This window comes from Pseudophryne corroboree, chromosome 10, assembly GCF_028390025.1.
Source record: "Pseudophryne corroboree isolate aPseCor3 chromosome 10, aPseCor3.hap2, whole genome shotgun sequence".
NCBI classification, from domain to species: Eukaryota; Metazoa; Chordata; class Amphibia; order Anura; family Myobatrachidae; genus Pseudophryne; species Pseudophryne corroboree.
In genome coordinates, this window is record NC_086453.1 from 278,288,345 (window position 1) to 278,313,425 (window position 25,081).

Genomic DNA, 25,081 nt, shown 5'->3' on the forward strand with positions numbered 1-25,081 from the left:
TGCTGAGTAGGAGAGAGCTGCGAGTGAAATGTGTCGAGAAGAGTGCTTTGACAACAAAAGGAAAGAGGGCCCTCTCTGAAGAGCTGACAATCTAGTGGGAAGGGGCGACAGATGACATGAGGTGCAAGCAAGCGGGAGGTAGCCTGATGGCAGTATGTGAGCAAATATGTATACTTCTATGCCATTCCCATGTATACTAGTTGTGCCTTATGTGTGAATTATTTGCATCTTCTGACATGTAAAGCACATACTGTATGGTAGCACTAGTCACTTAGTAACAATTTTATATACTTTATTTTTTAAGTCTGATCTCTGTCCTGGCCATATAGGTTGCTAAAAAAAAAAAAAAAAAAAAAAGGTGTGTGTCTCTTCATAACAGACTAGCTCAGTGGTTCCCAAACTTGATCCTCAAAGCCCCATAATAGTGCTGGTTTGGAGAGTGATAAAGTGGAGATAAAGTACCAGGCAACAAGCTCCCATCTGTCATTTTTTCAAACACAGTCTGACATGGCAGTTAGGAGCTGATTGGCTGGAACTTTCTCTCGCTCCACTTAATAACTCTCCAAGATTTACTACATCTCCCCCTTAATTAGTACGTCAGTCAACTTAATTTACCATCAGTGCTTAAGCATGTATATTCTTAAAACCTGGACTGTAAGGGGGGATTTGAGGTCCGAAAGTGAGAAACAATGGAAAAGCCTCTTGAACTGTAAATTTGTTTTGTCCTTATGACATTTAATATTTTTTGGGTACGATCAAATTTCGTAAGAGAAATGTAACCTAGATGTGAGGATAGGAACACATTTACAGGAATGGCATCTACATTATTGTATGTTAGGGACTGTAAGTGCCAATAGGGCAGGGGCTGACATAAATGAATATATTCTCTGTACAGTGCTGTGACAATAAGTACTGCTATAAGAATGACATAATAAGAACTGATGAGAATAACATCCTGAGTATTTACCAGTTCCTTATTTTTTTTATACTAAGACGTTATCAGAGAAACTAACGAGCTCTCCCAGTTTTGTGCAGTGTAACTAGTCATTTTCAGTCAACTGTGGTGCAAATTTATTGTGGGGTATTTCCATACGCTTCACAGGGGACATTATAAAACGTGACAGATTAATTTCACAATATGATCAGCTAAGTTTGTTGTTCTGTTTTTTTAATTAAACTATGAAACAGAAATCTGAGAGCTGACAATAAGTGGAACAATTTTACCAGGGGATTAGAAGTACATGTAAGCTTTAAGCAATAAAAATAGTCTACACATTATGTTGAGTACAAATAAAGAAACATTTAATTTCATACAGACATTTATTACAAGACAAGGGAAACCATTTTCATTTGGTAATATTGGTGTTAGGGTAAATACAATAAAAAGAAAAACCTGAAGTTTTGTTTTCCGATCAGCAACCTACAGACTGATGTCCTCATAGAATTCAGAGGAACCCACGCAGCATTGCGTACCCACGGGGTATATACTGTAGCTTGGAACATATCCCAATAAGCAGTCCATCAGTGCAGACAGCAAGGCAGGGTCTACTACAACATGTTTCTAAGGGCAGACAGGTTCTAGAATGAAGAAATACTTTTTACTCGTAGTGCTCAGTGATTGCTTATAAGAAATACTTGCCAGATCTGTTCCCATATTGTCCGCTGCCAATACATTGCATCACATAAAGATCAGGTCTTCAGTTGTTGCTGGTTTGGCAGCTGACACACAAGGCCTCGCACAATACAAAGAATGTAAGAATGTTTAATGTCCTGTCAAAGATATGACCATAGACAATGGTAGAATTCACATATCTTCCACGCTCCACTTGTAAGCAGACTCCTGTACAGCTTTCTTTTCGGATATTCTGGCAAAGTACTTGTTCTCAAATCCATTGGACCTGGGGACAAGCAAAATGTCACAACAGGCTGGAAGAAATGAGTTCACAGATTTCAGAATTAAGACTTTTCTATTTTACATACAAAAATAAAAATAAACTACTACTTTTCTTTTTATTATTTCATTCTGGACATCTGCTCCTGTGCATACAACGCAATATCCAGTACCTGCTGCTCTCAGTATGTATTCCACCTTTGGATGGTATGAATTAACGGAATGCGGTTAGCATCTCGGCAGTTGGGATGCCGGCGGTCATGTGACTGACGCCGGAATCCTGACACCATTCGGAATCTCTGCGCCGGAACACTGACGACCCAAAGGTAAATATCTGGCCCACTCTTAGGGTTAGGAGCCGGGGGGTGCTGTTTAAGGTTAGACACTAGAGGGGGGTTAGCAGTAGCCACCACCTCCCGAGTCTTAGCCCTAGCCGCCACCCCCACTATTTTAGCCCTAACCACCAAACAAGGCGGGTTAGGGTGAGGGACAGGGGAGGTGTAAAATAATTACCCATCTCCGTCAGCATTCTAATTGTCGGACTGCTGGTGTCGGTCCCGTGACATCCGGCATTCCAACAGCCAGGATTTTGTATCACGCCCAAATTAACTGGTGTGCTCCATTTGTTTGTAGCTAAAAAAAAATGTTTTGGGTTTTTTTTTTTTTTTCAATCTAACGCCCATGCTTGTTCAGCAGGTCTTTGTATCACCAGGCACATGGGCAATGAAACAAAAAGCTGCTGTCAGGATACTGCCATACCCAATGCAGAGGAACTTCTATATATAAAGCAATGCTGTCTAATTATGCAAGTACAGTACATGAGTGAAAAGCACAGAAGACAGCAAGAAAATAATAAGAATTTACTTACCGATAATTCTATTTCTCGTAGTCCGTAGTGGATGCTGGGGACTCCGTAAGGACCATGGGGAATAGCGGCTCCGCAGGAGACTGGGCACAAAAGTAAAGCTTTAGGACTACCTGGTGTGCACTGGCTCCTCCCCCTATGACCCTCCTCCAAGCCTCAGTTAGGATACTGTGCCCGGACGAGCGTACACAATAAGGAAGGATTTTGAATCCCGGGTAAGACTCATACCAGCCACACCAATCACACCGTATAACTTGTGATCTAAACCCAGTTAACAGCATGATAACAGAGGAGCCTCTAGAAAAGATGGCTTACTACAGCAATAACCCGATTTTTGGTAACAATAACTATGTACAAGTATTGCAGACAATCCGCACTTGGGATGGGCGCCCAGCATCCACTACGGACTACGAGAAATAGAATTATCGGTAAGTAAATTCTTATTTTCTCTGACGTCCTAGTGGATGCTGGGGACTCCGTAAGGACCATGGGGATTATACCAAAGCTCCCAAACGGGCGGGAGAGTGCGGATGACTCTGCAGCACCAAATGAGAGAACTCCAGGTCCTCCTCAGCCAGGGTATCAAATTTGTAGAATTTTACAAACGTATTTGCTCCTGACCAAGTAGCTGCTCGGCAAAGTTGTAAAGCCGAGACCCCTCGGGCAGCCGCCCAAGATGAGCCCACCTTCCTTGTGGAGTGGGCATTTACAGATTTTTGGCTGTGGCAGGCCTGCCACAGAATGTGCAAGCTGAATTGTACTACAAATCCAACGAGCAATAGTCTGCTTAGAAGCAGGAGCACCCAGCTTGTTGGGTGCATACAGGATAAACAGCGAGTCAGATTTTCTGACTCCAGCCGTCCTGGAAACATATATTTTCAGGGCCCTGACAACGTCTAGCAACTTGGAGTCCTCCAAGTCCCTAGTAGCCGCAGGCACCACAATAGGTTGGTTCAGGTGAAACGCTGAAACCACCTTAGGGAGAAACTGAGGACGAGTCCTCAATTCCGCCCTGTCCGAATGGAAAATCAGATAAGGGCTTTTACAGGATAAAGCCGCCAATTCTGACACGCGCCTGGCCCAGGCCAGGGCCAACAGCATGACCACTTCCCATGTGAGATATTTTAACTCCACAGATTTAAGTGGTTCAAACCAATGTGACTTTTGGAACCCAAAAACTACATTGAGATCCCAAGGTGCCACTGGAGGCACAAAAGGAGGCTGTATATGCAGTACCCCTTTTACAAACGTCTGAACTTCAGGGACTGAAGCTAGTTCTTTTTGGAAGAAAATTGACAGGGCCGAAATTTGAACCTTAATGGACCCCAATTTCAGGCCCATAGACACTTCTGTTTGCAGGAAATGTAGGAATCGACCCAGTTGAATTTCCTCCGTCGGGCCTTACTGGCCTCGCACCACGCAACATATTTTCGCCAAATGCGGTGATAATGTTTTGCGGTTACATCCTTCCTGGCTTTGATCAGGATAGGGATGACTTCATCCGGAATGCCTTTTTCCTTCAGGATCCGGCGTTCAACCGCCATGCCGTCAAACGCAGCCGCGGTAAGTCTTGGAACAGACAGGGTCCTTGCTGGAGCAGGTCCCTTCTTAGAGGTAGAGGCCACGGATCCTCCGTGAGCATCTCTTGAAGTTCCGGTTACCAAGTCCTTCTTGGCCAATCCGGAGCCACGAATATAGTGCTTACTCCTCTCCATCTTATAATTCTCAGTACCTTGGGTATGAGAGGCAGAGGAGGGAACACATACACTGACTGGAACACCCACTGTGTTACCAGAGCGTCTACAGCTATTGCCTGAGGGTCCCTTGACCTGGCGCAATACCTGTCGAGTTTTTCCCAACGGTTTATAATCATGTGGAAGACTTCTGGGTGAAGTCCCCACTCTCCCGGGTGGAGGTCGTGTCTGCTGAGGAAGTCTGCTTCCCAGTTGTCCACTCCCGGAATGAATACTGCTGACAGTGCTATCACATGATTTTCCGCCCAGCGAAGAATCCTTGCAGCTTCTGCCATTGCCCTCCTGCTTCTTGTGCCACCCTGTCTGTTTACGTGGGTGACTGCCGTGATGTTGTCCGACTGGATCAACACCGGCTGACCTTGAAGCAGAGGTCTTGCTAAGCTTAGAGCATTGTAAATGGCCCTTAGCTTCAGGATATTTATGTGAAGTGATGTCTCCAGGCTTGACCATAAGCCCTGGAAATTCCTTCCCTGTGTGACTGCTCCCCAGCCTCGCAGGCTGGCATCCGTGGTCACCAGGACCCAGTCCTGAATGCCGAATCTGCGGCCCTCTAGAAGATGAGCACTCTGCAACCACCACAGGAGGGACACCCTTGTCCTTGGTGACAGGGTTATCCGCTGATGCATCTGAAGATGCGACCCGGACCATTTGTCCAGCAGGTCCCACTGGAAAATTCTTGCGTGGAATCTGCCGAATGGGATTGCTTCGTAGGAAGCCACCATTTTTCCCAGAACCCTTGTGCATTGATGCACTGAGACTTGGCTCGGTTTTAGGAGGTTCCTGACTAGCTCGGATAACTCCCTGGCTTTCTCCTCCGGGAGAAACACTTTTCTGGACTGTGTCCAGGATCATCCCTAGGAACAGAAGACGAGTCGTCGGAACCAGCTGCGATTTTGGAATATTGAGAATCCAACCGTGCTGCCGCAACACTACCTGAGATAGTGCTACACCGACCTCCAACTGTTCTCTGGATCTTACCCTTATCAGGAGATCGTCCAAGTAAGGGATAACTAAAACTCCCTTCCTTCGAAGGAGTATCATCATTTCGGCCATTACCTTGGTAAAGACCCGGGGTGCCGTGGACCATCCAAACGGCAGTGTCTGAAACTGATAGTGACAGTTCTGTACCACAAACCTGAGGTACCCTTGGTGAGAAGGGTAAATTGGGACATGAAGGTAAGCATCCTTGATGTCCCGAGACACCATGTAGTCCCCTTTTTCCAGGTTCGCAATCACTGCTCTGAGTGACTCCATCTTGAATTTGAACTTCTGTATGTAAGTGTTCAAAGATTTTAGATTTAAAATCGGTCTCACCGAGCCGTCCGGCTTCGGTACCACAACAGTGTGGAATAATACCCCTTTCCCTGTTGCAGGAGGGGTACCTTGATTATCACCTGCTGGGAATACAGCTTGTGAATGGCTTCCAAAACTGCCTCCCTGTCGGAGGGAGACGTCGGTAAAGCCGACTTTAGGAAACGGCGAGGGGGAGACGTCTCGAATTCCAATTTGTACCCCTGAGATACCACCTGAAGGATCCAGGGGTCTACTTGCGAGTGAGCCCACTGCGCGCTGAAATTCTTGAGACGGGCCCCCACCGTGCCTGAGTCCGCTTGTAAAGCCCCGGCGTCATGCTGAGGGCTTGGCAGAGGCGGGAGAGGGCTTATGTTCCTGGGAACTGGCTGATTTCTGCAGCCTTTTTTCTCTCCCTCTGTCACGGGGCAGAAATGAGGAACCTTTTGCCCGCTTGTCCTTATGGGAATGAAAGGACTGCGCCTGATAATACGGCGTCTTCTTATGTTGAGAGGCGACATGGGGTAAAAACGTGGATTTCCCAGCTGTTGCCGTGGCCACCAGGTCTGAAAGACCGACCCCAAATAACTCCTCCCCTTTATAAGGCAATACTTCCATATGCCGTTTGGAATCCGCATCACCTGACCACTGTCGTGTCCATAACCCTCTTCTGGCAGAAATGGACAACGCACTTACTCTTGATGCCAGTCGGCAAATATTCCGCTGTGCATCACGCATATATAGAAATGCATCTTTTAAATGCTCTATAGGCAATAATATACTGTCCCTATCTAGGGTATCAATATTTTCAGTCAGGGAATCCGACCACGCCAACCCAGCACTGCACATCCAGGCTGAGGCGATTGCTGGTCGCAGTATAACACCAGTATGTGTGTAAATACATTTTAGGATACCCTCCTGCTTTCTATCAGCAGGATCCTTAAGGGCGGCCATCTCAGGAGAGGGTAGAGCCCTTGTTTTGACAAGCGTGTGAGCGCTTTATCCACCCTAGGGGGTGTTTCCCAACGCACCCTAACCTCTGGCGGGAAAGGATATAATGCCAATAACTTTTTTATCGGGGGAAACCCACGCTTCATCACACACCTCATTTAATTTCTCAGATTCAGGAAAACTACAGGTAGTTTTTCCTCACCGTGCATAATACCCATTTTGGTGGTGCTCGTATTATCAGAAATGTGTAAAACATTTTTCATTGCCTCAATCATGTAACGTGTGGCCCTACTGGAAGTCACATTTGTCTCTTCACCGTCGACACTGGAGTCAGTATCCGTGTCGGCGTCTGTATCTGCCATCTGAGGTAACGGGCGCTTTAGAGCCCCTGACGGCCTATGAGACGTCTGGACAGGCACAAGCTGAGTAGCCGGCTGTCTCATGTCAACCACTGTCTTTTGTAAAGAGCTGACACTGTTAATTCCTTCCAACAGTTCACCCACTCAGGTGTCGACCCCCTAGGGGGTGACATCCCTATTACAGGCAATTTGCTCCGCCTCCACATCATTTTCCTCCTCATACATGTCGACACAAACGTACCGACACACAGCACACACACAGGGAATGCTCTGATAGAGGACAGGACCCCACTAGCCCTTTGGGGAGACAGAGGGAGAGTTTGCCAGCACACACCAGAGCGCTATATATATACAGGGATAACCTTATATAAGTGTTTTTCCCCTTATAGCTGCTGTATTGTTAATACTGCGCCTAATTAGTGCCCCCCTCTCTTTTTTAACCCTTTCTGTAGTGTAGTGACTGCAGGGGAGAGCCAGGGGAGCTTCCCTCCAACGGAGCTGTGAGGGAAAATGGCGCCAGTGTGCTGAGGAGATAGGCTCCGCCCCTTTTTCGCGGACTTTTCTCCTGCTTTTGTATGGATTCTGGCAGGGGTTAAAATTCATCCATATAGCCCTGGGGGCTATATGTGATGTATTTTCGCCAGCCAAGGTGTTTTTATTGCTGCTCAGGGCGCCCCCCCCCTAGCGCCCTGCACCCTCAGTGACCGAAGTGTGCTGAGGAGCAATGGCGCACAGCTGCAGTGCTGTGCGCTACCTTGGTGAAGACAGGATGTCTTCTGCCGCCGATTTTCCGGACCTCTTCTTGCTTCTGGCTCTGTAAGGGGGCCGGCAGCGCGGCTCTGGGACCGGACTCCATGGCTGGGCCTGTGTTCGATCCCTCTGGAGCTAATGGTGTCCAGTAGCCTAAGAAGCCCAATCCACTCTGCACGCAGGTGAGTTCGCTTCTTCTCCCCTTAGTCCCTCGATGCAGTGAGCCTGTTGCCAGCAGGTCTCACTGAAAATAAAAAACCTAAAACTAAACTTTTCACTAAGCAGCTCAGGAGAGCCACCTAGTGTGCACCCTTCTCGTTCGGGCACAAAAATCTAACTGAGGCTTGGAGGAGGGTCATAGGGGGAGGAGCCAGTGCACACCAGGTAGTCCTAAAGCTTTACTTTTGTTCCCAGTCTCCTGCGGAGCCGCTATTCCCCATGGTCCTTACGGAGTCCCCAGCATCCACTAGGACGTCAGAGAAAATAGGATTTTGGTACTTACCAGATAAATCCTTTTCTTTGAATCCATAGGGGGCACTGGAGTACTCTTGGGATATGGACGGGGCGTAGCCGGGAATCGCACATTTAAATATTTAAATTAGTAACTGGTCACTCCCTCCATACTCCCATAAAGCCTTCAGTATTTTTACTGAGCCGAACAGGAGCGATAGAGAGGATGAACTATAGAGAATTACATATAACATTATAATATATCAGTCAACACTAAAGTTGACACATAACATAACTAACAACTAAACAGATGACACCATAATAGATATCACCGTAACATCGTAGCCCTCGGTGTTCATGTGTTACCATAAGATCCACTGAACTTACCACAAGACAGGTAAACTGCTCTGGGTGGGCGTCCAGTGCCCCCTATGGATTCAAAGAAAAGGATTTATCTGGTAAGTACCAAAATCCTATTTTCTTTTTCATCCACTAGGGGTCACTGGAGTACTCTTGGGACGTACCAAAGTTTCCCCCTTGGGCGGGAGAGCTGTTTGGCACCTGTAACACTAGACGGCCAAAGCAAGATGCTGATGCCGTAAACGTATCAAACTTGTAACAGCGCACAAACGTGTGCACTGACGAACATGCACTCATGACCTTGTAACAGCGCGTTTAAGTTGTTTCGTAGAAACTCCACAACCTGCTGCCCATGACGTTCCCAAAGAATGTGTGGAATGGTCTGACACTGATGTAGGCGGCTGTAGCCTGCCTATGACTAGGGAGGCCAATCCCGGACCAACATCAGGAACGCTTCTGAATTTAATGCCCAGTTTCCTGGATGAAAATCCTGACAGCTGGGATAATCTGCCTCCCAGTTGTCCACTCCCAGAATGAACACTGCCGACAATATCACTTGGTGACGCTCGGCCCAATTGAGGATTCGAGCACTTGTCACATTGCCATGCTACTTCGAATTCCTCCTTGTTTGGTGATGTATGCGATCCGCGTCGCGTTGTCTGACTGCACCTGGACAGTCTGAGCCTGGAGCATGTGCACCGCTTGCCGCAGCGCGTTGCAAATTGCCCTGAGCTCCAGGACATTTTATTGACAGCAATCTTCTGTGAAGTTGATAATTTGGGACCACAGCTTCCCAACCTCTGAGACTCGCGTCCGTCTTTAGAATTATCTAATTCCAGACGCCGAATATTTTCCCTGCGGTGAGATTGTGTATTTGGAGCCACCAGAGTAGTGATACTCTGGCCCTTGAAGACAACCGCACTATCTGATGAATCTGTAGATGCGTGCAATAACATCCAGGTGACAATGACATGAGTGAACTCTTGCGAACTGGAGTCCATCGAAAGATGCCACCCTCCTTCCTAACAGTCGAATGCCCAAATGGATGGAGACTGTCCGTGGATTGCGTACTAACTGCACGCGATGACGAACACTTTGTGTGTTGTGTTCAGACAGGTAAATCCGTTTATCCACGGAATCATTCCTATGCATGAATCCTTTGTGGCGGAATGAAGCTTGATTTCTTTAGGTTGACAATCCAACCGTGCTGAACGACGCCATTGTACGTTAGTAAGACACGTTGCAGGAATAAGTGTTGAGACGGAGCTTTGTTGAGCAGATCTGCAAAGCACGGAACGGTTATCAGTCTCAGAGATCTGAGATGAGCTATCATGACAGCCAGTACTCGTGACCACCCGAGGCGCCGATACGAAGCCAAACGGTAGCGCCTGAAAGTGAAAATGGTTTTTACTGCAAAACATAAGTAGGCCTGATGCGTCTAAGTACTCATTTTTGTCGAAACTCAGAATTACTGTGGATTTCAACCTGCATTCACCAACTGCAGGTATTCCATTTTGAATCTGTAGTAAACTACGTACTGATTGACCTCCCTTAGGGTCAGTATCGATGTATCGCGGTCTCAAGATCCGCAGTCTTGTCTTCTGAGCCAGGCAGACCTGAATTGCAAATTGCAATGGTGGAAGACAATCGACCTGTATTTTGTAAGCGGAGAACCCAAAATTGCAGATCCACCCAACTGTGGATGCCCACAACTGACGATCGGTGATGGCCTGGAAACCCATTATGGCACTGGCCTGTCAGTGGGCTTAGCGTTCTGTAAAAGCTACTGAAAACTTGGTTAGCGATGCCTTGCAGTAGGCGGCAGTACCCTAACCGTATACGTGTTGACGACAATTAGTGGTTTGTTGAAACCACGTCCTCTACCACATGTCCTGTATGTGGCTGTTTTTGTAGCACGGCCTCAAAAGGACTGAGGTGTAAAGACTATATCCTGAGTATTTCTAATCAGGAATTTGTGTAGACAATGGTAGGAAATTAGATTTTTCCGCTCTCATGGCCAGAGAAACTGTGCCCAGAGGAGACGGACAGTACGAGGAAAGGATTTTGTTAATCTAAGTGCAAGATTCATACCAGTCCACACCATCCATACCGTATAACCTGGAATATACGAACAACAGCATGAAACAAACAGCATCAGTCAAGACTGATGAAAACTGTAACATAACCCTTATGTATGCAATAACTATATACAAGTCTTGCAGAATGTTGTCCGCACTGGGACGGGCGCCCAGCATCCTATACGGACTAGGAGAAAAAGATTTACCGGTAGGTTTAAAATCTTATTTTCTCTTACGTCCTAGAGGATGCTGGGGACTCCGTAAGGACCATGGGGATTATACCAAAGCTCCAAACCGGGCAGGAGAGTGCGGATGACTCTGCAGCACCGATTGAGCAAACGCGAGGTCCTCATCAGCCAGGGTATCAAACTTGTAGAATTTAGCAAAAGTGTTTGAACCCGACCAAGTCGCCGCTCGGCAAAGCTGTAATGCCGAGACGCCCCAGGCAGCCACCCAAGAAGAGCCCACCTTCCTAGTGGAATGGGCCTTTACTGAATTAGGTAACGGCAATCCAGCCGTAGAATGAGCCTGCTGAATCGTGTTACAGATCCAGCGAGCAATAGTCTACTTAGAAGCAGGAGCGCCAACCTTGTTGGCTGCATACGGGACAAACAGCGCTGACCACATCAAGGGACTCGGAATCCTCCAAGTCCCGGGAAGCCACAGGCACCACAATAGGTTGGTTCATATGAAAAGAGGAAACCACCTTAGACAAAAATTGAGGACGAGTCCGCAACTCAGCTCTATCCACATGGAAAATCAGATATGGGCTTTTGTGTGACAAAGCCGCCAACTCGGACACTCGCCTTGCAGATGCCAAGGCCAACAACATGACCACCTTCCAAGCGAGATACTTTAATTCCACCTTTTGAAGAGGCTCAAACCAGTGAGACCACGTTAAGGTCCCATGGTGCCACTGGAGGCACAAAAGGAGGCTGTATGTGCAGCACTCCCTTTACAAAAGTCTGGACTTCTGGGAGAGAAGCCAATTCCTTCTGAAAGAAAATGGATAGGGCCGAAATCTGAACCTTCATGGAGCCTAATTTTAGGCCCATATTCACTCCAGTCTGTAGGAAGTGGAGAAACCGACCCAGATGGAAATCTTCCGGAGGAGCATTTTTGGTTTCACACCAAGAGACATACTTCCTCCAGATACAGTGATAATGCTTCGCTGTCACCTCCTTCCTAGCCTTTATCAGAGTAGGGATGACTTCATCCGGAATGCCCTTCCCAGCTAGGATCCGGCGTTCAACCGCCAAGCAGTCAAACGCAGCCTTGGTAAGTCTTGGAACAGACAGGGCCCCTGTTGGAACAGGTCCTCTCTGAGAGGAAGAGGCCACGGATCTTCTGTGAGCATGTCCTGCAGATCCGGATACCAGGCCCTACGAGGCCAATTTTTAACAATGAGAATTGCCTGTACTCCACTCCGTCTTATGATTCTCAATATTTCTGAGATGAGAGGAAGAGGAGGGAACACATAGACCGACTGAAACACCCACGGTGTCACCAGGGCATCCACTGCCACTGCCTGAGGGTCCCTTGACCTGGCACAATACCTCGGAAGCTTGTTGTTGAGGCGTGACGCCATCATGTCTATTTGAGGAAGTCCCCACTGACTTGCAATCTCTGTAAAGACATCTTGATGAAGTCCCCACTCCCCTGGATGGAGATCATGTCTGCTGAGGAAGTCTGCTTCCCAGTTGTCCACTCCCGGAATGAATACAGCCGTCAAGGCTCTTACATGATTTTCCGCCCAGCGAAGAATCCTGGCGGCTTCCGCCATCGCCACCCTGCTTCTTGTTCCGCCCTGGCGGTTTACATGAGCCACGGCTGTGACGTTGTCTGACTGAATTAGAACAGGCAGGCCCGAAGAAGAGTCTCCGCCCGACAGAGGCCGTTGTAGATGGCCCTCAATTCCAGTACGTTGATGTGTAGATAAGCCTCCTGGCTTGACCATAGTCCCTGAAAGTTTCTTCCTTGTGTGACTGCTCCCCATCCTCGGAGGCTCGCGTCCGTGGTCACCAGAACCCAGTACTGAATGCCGAACCTGCGACACTCTAGAAGGCGAGCACTCTGCAGCCACCATAAGAGAGATACCCTGGCCCTGGGGGACAGGCTGATCTTCTGATGAATATGTAGATGGGATCCGGACCATTTGTCCAGAAGGTCCCACTGAAAAGTCCTCGCATGGAACCTGCCGAAGGGAATGGCCTCGTAAGACGCTACCATTTTTCCCAGAACTCGAGTACATTGATGGACCGACACCCTTTTCGGCTTCAACAGGTCCCTGACCAAGATCTGGAGTTCCTGGGCTTTTTCCCTTGGAAGAAAAATCCTTTTTTGTTCCGTGTCCAGAATCATGCCTAAGAAAAGCAATCGGGTCATTGGAACCAACTGTGACTTTGGCAGATTGAGAATCTAGCCGCGCTGCTGCAACACCCTCAGGGAGAGTACTACGCTTTTCAGTAACTGTTCTCTCGATCTCGCCTTTATCAGGAGATCGTCCAAGTACGGGATAATTGTGACTCCCTGCTTGCGCAGGAGCACCATCATTTCCGCCATTACCTTGGTGAAAATCCTCGGGGCCGTGGAAAGCCCAAATGGCAACGTCTGAAACTGGTAATGACAATCCTGTACAGCAAACCTCAGGAACGCCTGATGAGGAGGATATACGGGGACATGCAGCAATGTTCGCAAATACGCGCTATAGCGCGTATTTTACCCTGATCTGTGGTCCGGGGACTCACTTTTCTAAACTGTGTGAGTCCCCGGGGACGCGCTCCGCTGAAGCTTGTCATCTTATTTAAGCTTCCTGTATCTTGTTTAAGTCTTCTTGTGGCGGCGCCCCCCCCCCCCCCCCCCTCCCCCCGGACAGAGAGCGAGGACGCCCCCCCTTCCCGCCGATCACCCGCTCCAGCTTCACGGGGGCTGGACAGAGAGCAAGGACGGCTCTGCGGCGCGCTACACACTGTGCTGCGGGGGAAGTTGAACGCCGGTGACCGCGGACTGTGCGTGCTGTGCGGAAGGGTGAGCTGGACTTGCGGTGGCGGCTGGGGGGCTGCTCATATCGGTGGGATGGCGGAGATGGGGGCTGCATGGCGCCGGCAAACAGGTGTTAAACGCAACATTTTTGTGGTATGGAGTGGGGGTGAGGCGAGAGGGTGACAGTGCTGCTGGTCTGTGCAGCATACAGGACCCTTGATACAACCACTGTATTCGAGTTATGCTGCCTGTAATTTATGTGCTGACTGATCAACTTCAGTGACACTCACTGTTCTGGCTGCCTTTGTTGGTTACTGCTGGTTGCTGTTGGTTACCGCTGGTTGCCGCTGGTTACTGTAAAGGCAGCCAGCACAGTGAGTGTCACTGAAGTTGATCAGTCAGCACATAAATTACAGGCAGCATGACTCAAATCCATTGGTTGTACCAAGTGTCCGAAGTCGTTGGTCAGGATGTTGGCATTTAGTATACCGACACCAGCATCCCGATCGCAGCAAAGCCGACAAGAGTGACGAGTGCAGAGGGCACCCTAACCTCCCACCCCTAACCCTCCGTTTACCGCAGCCTAAACCTATCCCACCGTCTTAGTGCCTAACACTTATACCCCCTCTCTGCAGCCTAACCCTAACCTCCCCAACACCATATCCTAACCCCCCCCCCCCCCCCACCCACCCGCACGCTAAACCAGTGGCGGCAGTGCATACTTCCCTTCAGGATCCTGACTGTCAGGATATCGTTGCCGGGATCCTGATCTCCTCGGGATGCCAGCGTTGGTATTGTGGCGGCTGTCAGGATTCCGGCATCGGTATTACGGCTGCTGGGATCCCGACAGCGAGGATCCTGAACGCATACTTCCGATATGATAACAGCCCAGCAGCATTGTCACCCTCCCTCCCCCACAACACTTTTGTAGTGTCTAAATCCAGTCTGGGGCTCTATTATAGCGACACCGTAAACCCATTACATATAGAAAATGTATTATTTAATAATGTTGTCCTGTTTTTTAATCATATAATTGTTAAGTGCTCTACCTGGCGCAATGTGCATAACGTGCTCTGCCTGGCGCAATGTGCATAACGTGCTCTGCCTGGCGCAATGTGAATAACGTGCACTGCCTGGCGCAATGTGTATAATGTGCTCTACCTGGCGCAATGTGAATAACGTGCTCTGCCTGGCGCAATGTGAATAACGTGCTCTGCCTGGCGCAATGTGAATAACGTGCTCTGCCGGGCGCAATGTGAATAACGTGCTCTACCAGGCGCAATGTGAATAACGTGCTCTGCCGGGCGCAATGTGAATAACGTGCTCTACCTGGCGCAATGTGCATAACGTGCTCTGCCTGGCGCAATGTGAATAACGTGCTCTGCCTGGCGCAATGTGAATAACGTGCTCTACCTGGCGCAATATGTATAACGTGCTCTACCTGGTGCAATGTGTGGCGCACTGTGTATAACGTGCTCTACCTGGCGCAATGTGCATAACGTGCTCTGCCTGGCGCAATGTGCATAACGTGCTCTGCCTGGCGCAATGTGAATAACGTGCTCTACCTGGCGCAATGTGCATAACGTGCTCTGCCTGGCGCAATGTGAATAACGTGCTCTGCCTGGCGCAATGTGAATAACGTGCTCTACCTGGCGCAATATGTATAACGTGCTCTACCTGGTGCAATGTGTGGCGCACTGTGTATAACGTGCTCTACCTGGTGCAATGTGTATAACGTGCTCAACCTGGCGCAATGTGTATAACGTGCTCAACCTGGTGCAATGTGCATAACGTGCTCTGCCTGGCGCAATGTGCATAACGTGCTCTGCCTGGCGCAATGTGCATAACGTGCTCTACCTGGCGCAATATGTATAACGTGCTCTACCTGGTGCAATGTGTGGCGCAATGTGTATAACGTGCTCTACCTGGTGCAATGTGTATAACGTGCTCAACCTGACGCAATGTGTATAACGTGCTCAACCTGGTGCAACGTGTGGCGCAATGTGTATAATGTGCTCTGCCTGGCGCAATGTGTATAACGTGCTCTCCTTGGCTCAGTGTGTATAGGAGGTTCTACCTGGTGCAATGTGTATAAGCGGCACTACTGTGTGGAATAATGTGAATTGGTACTATTATGTGACCACGCCCCTTCCCCACGAAACTACGCCCCTAAAAAATTCCAGCGCGCCTTCGGCGCGCACTGTCGCAGTTTTCTGTGTCGGTGTGGGAGAACCAATTCTCTTTCTGCCACAGGGTCACCAAAATGTCTAATTACATCTAAAGTGCGGGGTGTCCTGTATGCTACACAGCCCAGCAGCATCGTCACCCCATCCTCCCCCTTGCACCCCTTTTGTAGTGTCCAAATCAAGTTTGTGTTTTTATATTTGAATCATTAATAAGACTAATTAAAACCTTCATTCTGATGGGACCCAGAAAAGGACAGGTAGGACCACAATTTTTAAAAGTGAGGGGTCCCTGTGACCCACTTTTTTTGGTCTCCGCGCAATCACTGATGCAGGTATGCATCCTTTATGTCCAGAGATACCATAAAATCCCTCCCCCTCCAGGCTGGCGATGACCGCTCTGAGCGATTCCATCTTGAATTTGAACCTTTTCAAGTATAGGTTTAGGGATTTTAAATTCAGAATGGGTCTGACCGAACCGTCCGGTTTCGGGACCAGAAACAGGGTTGAGTAGAACCCCATCCCCTGTTGAAGCAGGGGAACTTTTACCACCACTTGTTGTTGACACAGTTTTTGAATTGCATCTAAAACTACTTCCCTCTCTGGGGAAGAAGCTGGTAGGGCCGATTTGAAAAACCGGCGAGGAGGCACATCTTCGAAATCCAGCTTGTAACCCTGGGATACAATTTCTATTGGCCAGGGATCCACCGGTGATTGAACACGGACGTGGCTGAAAAGTCGAAGACGTGCCCCCACTGGGGCGGACTCCCTCAGCGGAGCCCCAGCGTCATGCGGTGGATTTAGTAGAAGCCGGGGAGGACTTCTGTTCCTGGGAACTAGCTGTAGCTGGCAGATTTTTTCCTCTGCCATTATCTCTGGCAAGAATGGAAGATCCCCGACCTCTTTTGGACTTATGCGACCGAAAGGACTGCATCTGATAATGTGGCGTTTTCTTTGGCTTTGAGGAAACATAAGGTAAAAAAGTAGATTTACCTGCAGTAGCTGTGGAAACCAGATCCGTGAGACCTTCCCCAAATAAGTCCTCACCTTTGTAAGGCAAAACCTCCATATGCCTCTTTGAGTCGGCATCACCCGTCCATTGGCGGGTCCACAGGGCTCGCCTAGCAGAAATCGCCATGGCGTTGGCTCTTGAACCCAGTAGGCCAACGTCTCTCTGAGCATCTCTCATATATAGTACAGCATCTTTAATACGACCCAAGATCAATAAAATGGTATCCTTATCCAGGGTATCAATGTCAGCAGACAAGGTATCTGTCCAAGCTGCTACAGCGCTACAAACCCAAGCTGACGCTATCGCCGGTCTGAGCAAGGTACCAGTATGTGTATAAATCGACTTCAAGGTAGTCTCCTGTCTGATATCAGCAGGATCCTTGAGGGCTGCGGTATCTTGAGACTGCAGCGCAACCTTTTTGGATAAGCGCGTTAACGCCTTGTCCACCCTGGAGGAGGATTCCCACCGTATCCTGTCCTTAGCCGGGAAAGGATACGCCATAAGAATCCTCTTGGGAATCTGTAATTTCTTGTCTGGAGTTTCCCAAGCCCTTTCAAACAACTCATTTAGCTCATGAGAAGGGGGGAAAGTAACCTCAGGTTTCTTTTCTTTAAACATGTGGACCCTCGTGTCAGGAACAGAGGGGTCATCAGTGAGATGCAACACATCTTTTATTGCAATAATCATATAATGAATACTTTTTGCCAACTTTGGCTGCAATCTCGCATCATCGTAGTCGACACTGGAGTTAGAATCCATGTCGGTATCAGTGTCTGCTACTTGGGATAGTGGGCGCTTCTGAGACCCAGAAGGGCCCTGTGATATAGTGAAAGGCAAGGATTGACTCCCTGCATTTTCCCTGGACTCCACTTTGTCCAATCTCTTATTTAATAAATTCACATTTGCATTTAAAACATTCCACATATCCAACCAATCAGGTGTCGGGGTTGCCGACGGAGACACCACACTCATTTGCTCCACCTCCTACCTAGAAGAGCCTTCCGCTTCAGACATGCCGACACACGCGTACCGACACCCCCACACACTCAGGGAAATATCTAATCTGGAGACAGTCCCCCAATAAGGCCCTTTGGAGAGATAGAGAGAGAGTATGCCAGCACACACCCAGCGCCAATGATCCTGGAAAACAATTTCCCAGACACACAGCGCTTTAATATTATTCAATATACACTCACTGCCAAATTAAGTGCCCCCCCCCCCCCCTCTTTTTAAACACTCTGTCACCGTGTTCAGCAGGGGAGAGTCCGGGGAGCCAGCTTCTCTGCAGTGTGCAGTGGAGAAAATGGCGCTGGTCAGTGCTGTGGAATCAAGCTCCGTCCCCCCAGCGGCGGGCTACGGTCCCGCTCAAAAATACAATACTGGCGGGGGATTTGTATATATATTGCCTCCGCAGCGCATATAAACTAAAATGCCAGCCTAGAGGTTTTATATTGCTGCCCAGGGCGCCCCCCTGCGCCCTGCACCCATCCGTGCCTCAGTGTGTGTTTGTGTGTGGGAGCAATGGCAGCATTCGATGGACCTTTTTTGTCCAGTGAATACAAGTGTGGAGTTTTATACAAAATAAATTGGTCTATTGCAGAGTGTCACATTATGTCATTCTGTCATTAGTAGCATTTTTCTAGTGAGTCACAGTAAATTGTTACAGTGTTTTGTGCATATTACAAAGAAGTTTTACATGTTTTTAGTCACAGGATGTTTAATAATACGTTTTGAATTTTTAAATAAATTATATCAAAAATGATAGCGCTTCATTTTGTTTCATATTCAGTTTCTGTGTTTTTTTGAGGCTCAGCACCTCAATTTGTGAAGCAGCAGTCATTTCCGATTAGTTGTCTCATAGCCAGCTTACTAGCGCCCCCTCATTTTTGTGATTTTGGATTCTTTAATTCTGACACACGCCTAGCCGAAGCTAAGGCCAATAGCATGACCACCTTCCACGTGAGATATTTTAACTCCACGGTTTTAAGTGGCTCAAACCAGTGTGATTTCAGGAAACTCAACACCACGTTAAGATCCCAAGGTGCCACTGGTGGCACAAAAGGGGGCTGAATATGCAGCACTCCCTTTACAAACGTCTGAACTTCAGGAAGAGAAGCCAGTTCCTTTTGAAAGAAAATGGATAGGGCTGAAATCTGGACCTTAATGGACCCCAATTTTAAGCCCATATTCACTCCCGACTGTAGGAAGTGAAGGAAACGGCCCAGCCGGAATTCCTCTGTAGGGGCATTCCTGGCCTCACACCAAGCAACATATTTTCACCATATACGGTGATAATGTTTAGCAGTCACGTCCTTCCTTGCCTTTATTAGCATAGGAATAACCTCATCCGGAACGTCTTTTTCTGCTAGGATCTGGCGTTCAACCGCCATGCCGTCAAACGCAGCCGCGGTAAGTCTTGGAACAGACAGGGCCCCTGTTGCAACAGATCCTGTCTGAGAGGCAGAGGCCATGGGTCCTCTGTGAGCATTTCTTGCAGTTCCGGATACCAAGTCCTTCTTGGCCAATCCGGAACAATGAGTATTGTTCTCACTCCTCTTTTTCTTACGATTCTCAACACCTTGGGTATGAGAGGAAGAGGAGGAAACACATAAACCGACTGGAACACCCACGGTGTCACTAGTGTGTCCACAGCTATCGCCTGAGGGTCTCTTGACCTGGCGCAATACATTTGTAGCTTTTTGTTGAGGCGGGATGCCATCATGTCCACCTGTGGCAGTTCCCATCGACTTGTAATCTGTGTGAAGACTTCTTGATGAAGTCCCCACTCTCCCGGGTGGAGGTCGTGCCTGCTGAGGAAGTCTGCTTCCCAGTTGTCCACTCCCGGAATGAACACTGCTGACAGTGCTTTTACGTGATTCTCCGGCCAGCGAAGAATTCTGGTGGCTTCCGCCATTGCCACTCTGCTCCTTGTGCCGCCTTGGCGGTTTACATGAGCCACTGCAGTGATGTTGTCTGACTGAATCAGCACCGGATGGTTGCGAAGCAGAGGCTCCGCTTGACTTAGGGCGTTGTATATGGCCCTTAGTTCCAGGATATTGATGTGCAGACAAGTCTCCTGACTTGACCACAGACCCTGGAAATTTCTTCCCTGTGTGACTGCCCCCCACCCTCGGAGGCTTGCATCCGTGGTCACCAGGACCCAGTACTGAATGCCGAACCTGCGACCCTCGAGAAGGTGAGCACTCTGCAGCCACCACAGAAGAGACACCCTGGCCCTGGGGGATAGGGTGATCAGCCGATGCATCTGAAGATGCGATCCGGACCACTTGTCCAACAGATCCCACTGAAAAGTCCTCGCATGGAACCTGCCGAAGGGAATGGCCTCGTATGACTCCACCATCTTTCCCAGGACTCGCGTGCAGTGATGCACCGACACCTGTTTTGGTTTTAAGAGGTCTCTGACCAGAGTCACGAGCTCCTGAGCCTTCTCCGTCGGGAGAAAAACCTTCTTCTGGTCTGTGTCCAGAATCATGCCCAGGAAGGGCAGACGCGTCGTAGGAATCAGCTGCGACTTTGGAATATTCAGAATCCAGCCGTGCTGTTGCAACACTTCCCGAGAGTGTGCTACGCTGATCAGCAACTGCTCTCTGAACCTCGCCTTTATGAGGAGATCGTCCAAGTATGGGATAATTGTGACTCCTTGCTTTCGCAGAAGCACCATCATTTCTGCCATCACCTTGGTAAATATTCTCGGTGCCGTTGACAGACCAAACGGCAACGTCTGGAATTGGTAATGACAGTCCTGTACCACAAATCTGAGGTACTCCTGATGAGGTGGATAAATGGGGACATGCAGGTAAGCATCCTTTATGTCCAGAGACACCATAAAATCCCCCTCTTCCAGGCTTGCAATGACCGCTCTGAGCGATTCCATCTTGAACTTGAACCTTTTCAGGTAACTGTTCAGGGATTTTAAATTCAATATGGGTCTGACCGAACCGTCCGGTTTCGGTACCACAAACATTGTCGAATAGTAACCCCTTCCCTGTTGAAGGAGGGGAACCTTTACCACCACCTGCTGGAGATATAATTTGTGAATTGCCGCTAACACTATTTCCCTCTCTATGGGGGAAGCTGGCAGGGCCGATTTGAGGTAACGGTGAGGGGGCATCACTTCGAATTCCAGCTTGTATCCCTGAGATACAATCTGTATAGCCCAGGGATCCACCCGTGAGCGAACCCACTAGTGGCTGAAATTTCGGAGACGCGCCCCCACCGATCCTGGCTCCACCTGTGGAGCCCCAGCGGCATGCGGTGGATTTAGTGGAAGCCGGGGAGGACTTCTGTTCCTGGGAACTAGCTATATTGTGCAGCTTCTTTCCTCTACCCCTGCCTCTGGCAAGATAGGACGCACCTCAGACTCTCTTTCCTCTTTGTGATCGAAAGGACTGCATTTGGTAATATGGTGCTTTCTTAGGTTGTGAGGGAATATATGGCAAAAAATTTGACTTCCCAGCCGTAGCTGTGGAAGCTAGGTCCGAGAGACCGTCCCCAAACAATTCCTCACCCTTGTAAGGTAAAACCTCCATGTGCCTTTTTGAGTCGGCATCACCTGTCCATTGCCGAGTCCACAGGACCCTTCTGGCAGAAATTGACATTGCATTTATTCTAGAGCCCAGTAGGCTAATGTCTCTCTGGGCATCTCTCATATATAGGACAGCGTCTTTTATATGCCCCAGGGTCAGTATTATAGTATCCTTGTCCAAGGTATCAAGTTCCTCAGATAAAGTATCTGTCCATGCTGCTACAGCACTACACATCCAGGCCGACGCAATTGCCGGCCTTAGTAGGGTACCTGAATGTGTATAAATGGACTTCAGGATACCTTCCTGCTTTCTATCCGCAGGATCTTTTAGGGTGGCCGTATCCTGTGACGGCAGGGCTACCTTCTTAGATAAGCGCGTCAAAGCTTTGTCTACCCTAGGGGAGGATTCCCAGCGTAACCTGTCCGTTGGCGGGAAAGGATACGCCATAAGCAACCATTTGGAAATCTGCATTTTTCTATCTGGAGATTCCAAAGCTTTTTCACATAACTCATTTAACTCATGTGAAGGGGGAAAGGTCACCTCATTCCCTTTTTTCCCCAAACATATAATCCCTCTTGTCAGGGACTGGGTTTTCCTCTGAGATGTGCAATACATCCTTCATTGCTATAATCATGTAGCGGATGGCTTTAGCCATTTTAGGCTGCAACTTTGCATCATCGCCATCGACACTGGAGTCAGAATCCGTGTCGATATCTGTGTCAACAATTTGGGATAGTGGGCGCTTCTGAGACCCTGACGGCCTCTGCGCTGTAGGAGCAGGCATGGGTTGAGACCCTGACTGTCCCAAGGCTTCAGCTTTATCCAACCTTTTATGCAAGGAATTAACATTATCATTTAAAACCTTCCACATATCCATCCAATCGGGCGTCGGCGCCGATCCCACATTCATTTGTACCTGCTCTGCTTCCACATAGCCTTCCTCGTCAAACATGCCGACACAAGCGTACCGACACACCAAACACACAGGGGATGCTCTATTTGAGGACAGAACCCTCACAAGGCCTTTTGGAGAGACAGAGAGAGAGTCTGCCAGCACACACCCCAGCGCTATATGACCCAGGAATTACACAGTAACTTAGTGTTTACCCAGTAGCTGCTGTATATACTGATTTTGCGCTAAATTTATGTGCCCCCCCCCTCTCTTTTTACCCTCTTTCTACCGTGAATCTGCAGGGGAGAGCCTGGGGAGCTTCCTCTCAGCGGAGCTGTGGAGAGAAAATGGCGCTGGTGAGTGCTGAGGAAGAAGCCCCGCCCCCTCAGCGGCGGGCTTCTGTCCCGCGATTTTGTGTAAAATAATGGCGGGGGCTCATGCATATATACAGTGCCCAACTGTATATATGCCCACTTTGCCAAGAGGTCTCTAATTGCTGCCCAGGGCGCCCCCCCCTGCGCCCTGCACCCTACAGTGACCGGAGTGCGTGGGTTTAATGTGGGAGCAATGGCGCACAGCTGCAGTGCTGTGCGCTACCTCATATGAAGACTGGAGTCTTCTGCCGCCGCTTTTGAAGTCTTCTTGCTTCTCACGCCGGCTTCTGGTTTCTGGCTCTGCGAGGGGGACGGCGGCGCGGCTCTGGGATCGGACGACCAAGGGTGCGTTCCTGTGTACGATCCCTCTGGAGCTAATGGTGTCCAGTAGCCTAAGAAGCAAGACCTATCCACAGTGAGTAGGGCTGCTTCTCTCCCCTCAGTCCCACGTAGCAGAGAGTCTGTTGCCAGCAGATCTCTCTGAAAATAAAAAAATCCTAACAAAATACTTTCTATTTAGCAAGCTCAGGAGAGCTCACTAAGGTGCACCCAGCTCGTCCGGGCACAGATTCAAACTGGAGGAGGGACATAGAGGGAGGAGCCAGTGCACACCAGTATTCCTAATTCTTTCTTAAAGTGCCCTGTCTCCTGCGGAGCCCGTCTATTCCCCATGGTCCTTACGGAGTCCCCAGCATCCACTAGGACGTTAGAGAAATGAAGACATCCAGTCCCCACATAGCGCCCCTCACCCCCAGCATATAACACAAGTGAGCGGCGGCAGTGTGAGCTGCCTAACCGCTCATTACCTGTATCAGGGGAGGCTATCACGGGCTTCTCAATTAAGCACGGTCCAGCTTCTTTGTGCAACCTGAGGCTGCAATCAGCTGTGCTGATTGTGGTCAATGGCGGGGCCCCTTTCATGGGCACCGACAGACTATCTGCTGCCCTTCTGCAGCACCAACCATCCCAGGCCCAACTTCTCTGATAAGTTGGGAAGGGAGTGTGTAGAAAAAACTAAAAATAATCTTGTTTGAAGAATCTAAGGACATAATACCACTGTACCTTCCGACTAGAGGCACAGAAAAATACTGAAGGCTTTATGGGAGTATGGAGGGGGTGACCAGTTACTAATTTAAATATTCCATATCCCAAGAGTACTCCAGTGACCCCTAGTGGATGAAAAAGAAAGAGAGATTATGATACAGAAAGAGACTGTGTGAATTAGTGCTTGTGCTGGATTTTGGGCTGTGCGATGAGGTCTCTCGGGTACGCCTGCACACCACACTATGTGCCACTCCATGCATCCCTCTGAACACATTAGAAAGCATGAATGCTTATGGGGTGTGAATGGGTCAATCCCGTGTCAAATCAACACATAGATTTTACCTCACCAGCTTTATTTAAGTATTTCATGCCGTTTCCAATATAAGTTTTCAAAATCTGTCAAAAACGCACAACCAGCATATTTTCAAATCTCCATAGCAGCTAGAGAGGTGGCAGTGGTGTCATTTTACTGTGTTTTTTATGCCCTTTCCTACGATATAAAACACAATAGGCTTTGTGAGAAAAACTTTTTCCAAATTAAAACTGAAATTTTTGATCACGATTATCTCAAGAAGTGCATCGACAAAAAAGTTCACAAAATTTCAGGAAATAATCTATACCACAGGTTCTCAAACTCGGTCCTCAGGATCCCACACAGTGCATGTTTTGCAGGACTCCTCACAGAATCACAAGTGAAATAATTAGCCCCACCTGTGGACCTTTTAAAATGTGTCTGTGAGTGATTAATACACCTGTGCGCTTGCTGGGTTACCTGCAAAACATGCACTGTGTGGGGTCCTGAGGACCGAGTTTGAGAATCCCTGGTCTATACTACTGTTTGTCAAAAAAGTAAAAGTGGGAGAATAAAATTGGTTCATAGTTAAAAATAATTTTAAAGCAAGGTAGTTTATTCAAAAAATCCAGGTGTATTACAAGTAGTAATAGGTAATAATAGATTTGATGGCATCATTAGTTTAATTATATAAATCAAGTTGAATAGAAATACTTTACATTGTATTAGTCAGTCCGTAATGTTAGCTGAAGATAGTCTGACGATGCCTCAGTGGTTTTAAAAGTGTCTTCAGGAGACATGACAAATGATTCCAGTTGGAGTTGGGTTGACATTGCATAAGACATCTATTAGAGGTATCCATAGTACATCAGGCTTCCTTGGATAGAAGAATGATGGTGAAGGAACAGCTGGATAAAGGAAGGTCACTTTTAATTCGTCTTCATCTTCATTCTTGTCCATCACATAAGCAAGCCACATTTCTTGTTATACACAACAGATATGCAGCC

At 48.4% G+C, this 25,081-nt stretch overlaps 1 protein-coding gene across 2 annotated transcripts in view; it reads right to left on the reverse strand.

The window, feature by feature from the left end:
- Positions 1-1,275: 1,275 nt before the first annotated feature.
- The window catches only part of BUD13 (BUD13 homolog), a 162,449-nt gene continuing 138,643 nt past the window's right edge, over positions 1,276-25,081 (reverse strand). For both annotated transcript variants that reach the window (XM_063943284.1, XM_063943283.1), the window contains exon 11: positions 1,276-1,898. In XM_063943284.1, coding sequence (XP_063799354.1) covers positions 1,805-1,898 — 94 coding nt within the window. In that variant the 3' untranslated portion in view covers positions 1,276-1,804. The remainder of the gene's footprint in view (positions 1,899-25,081) is intronic.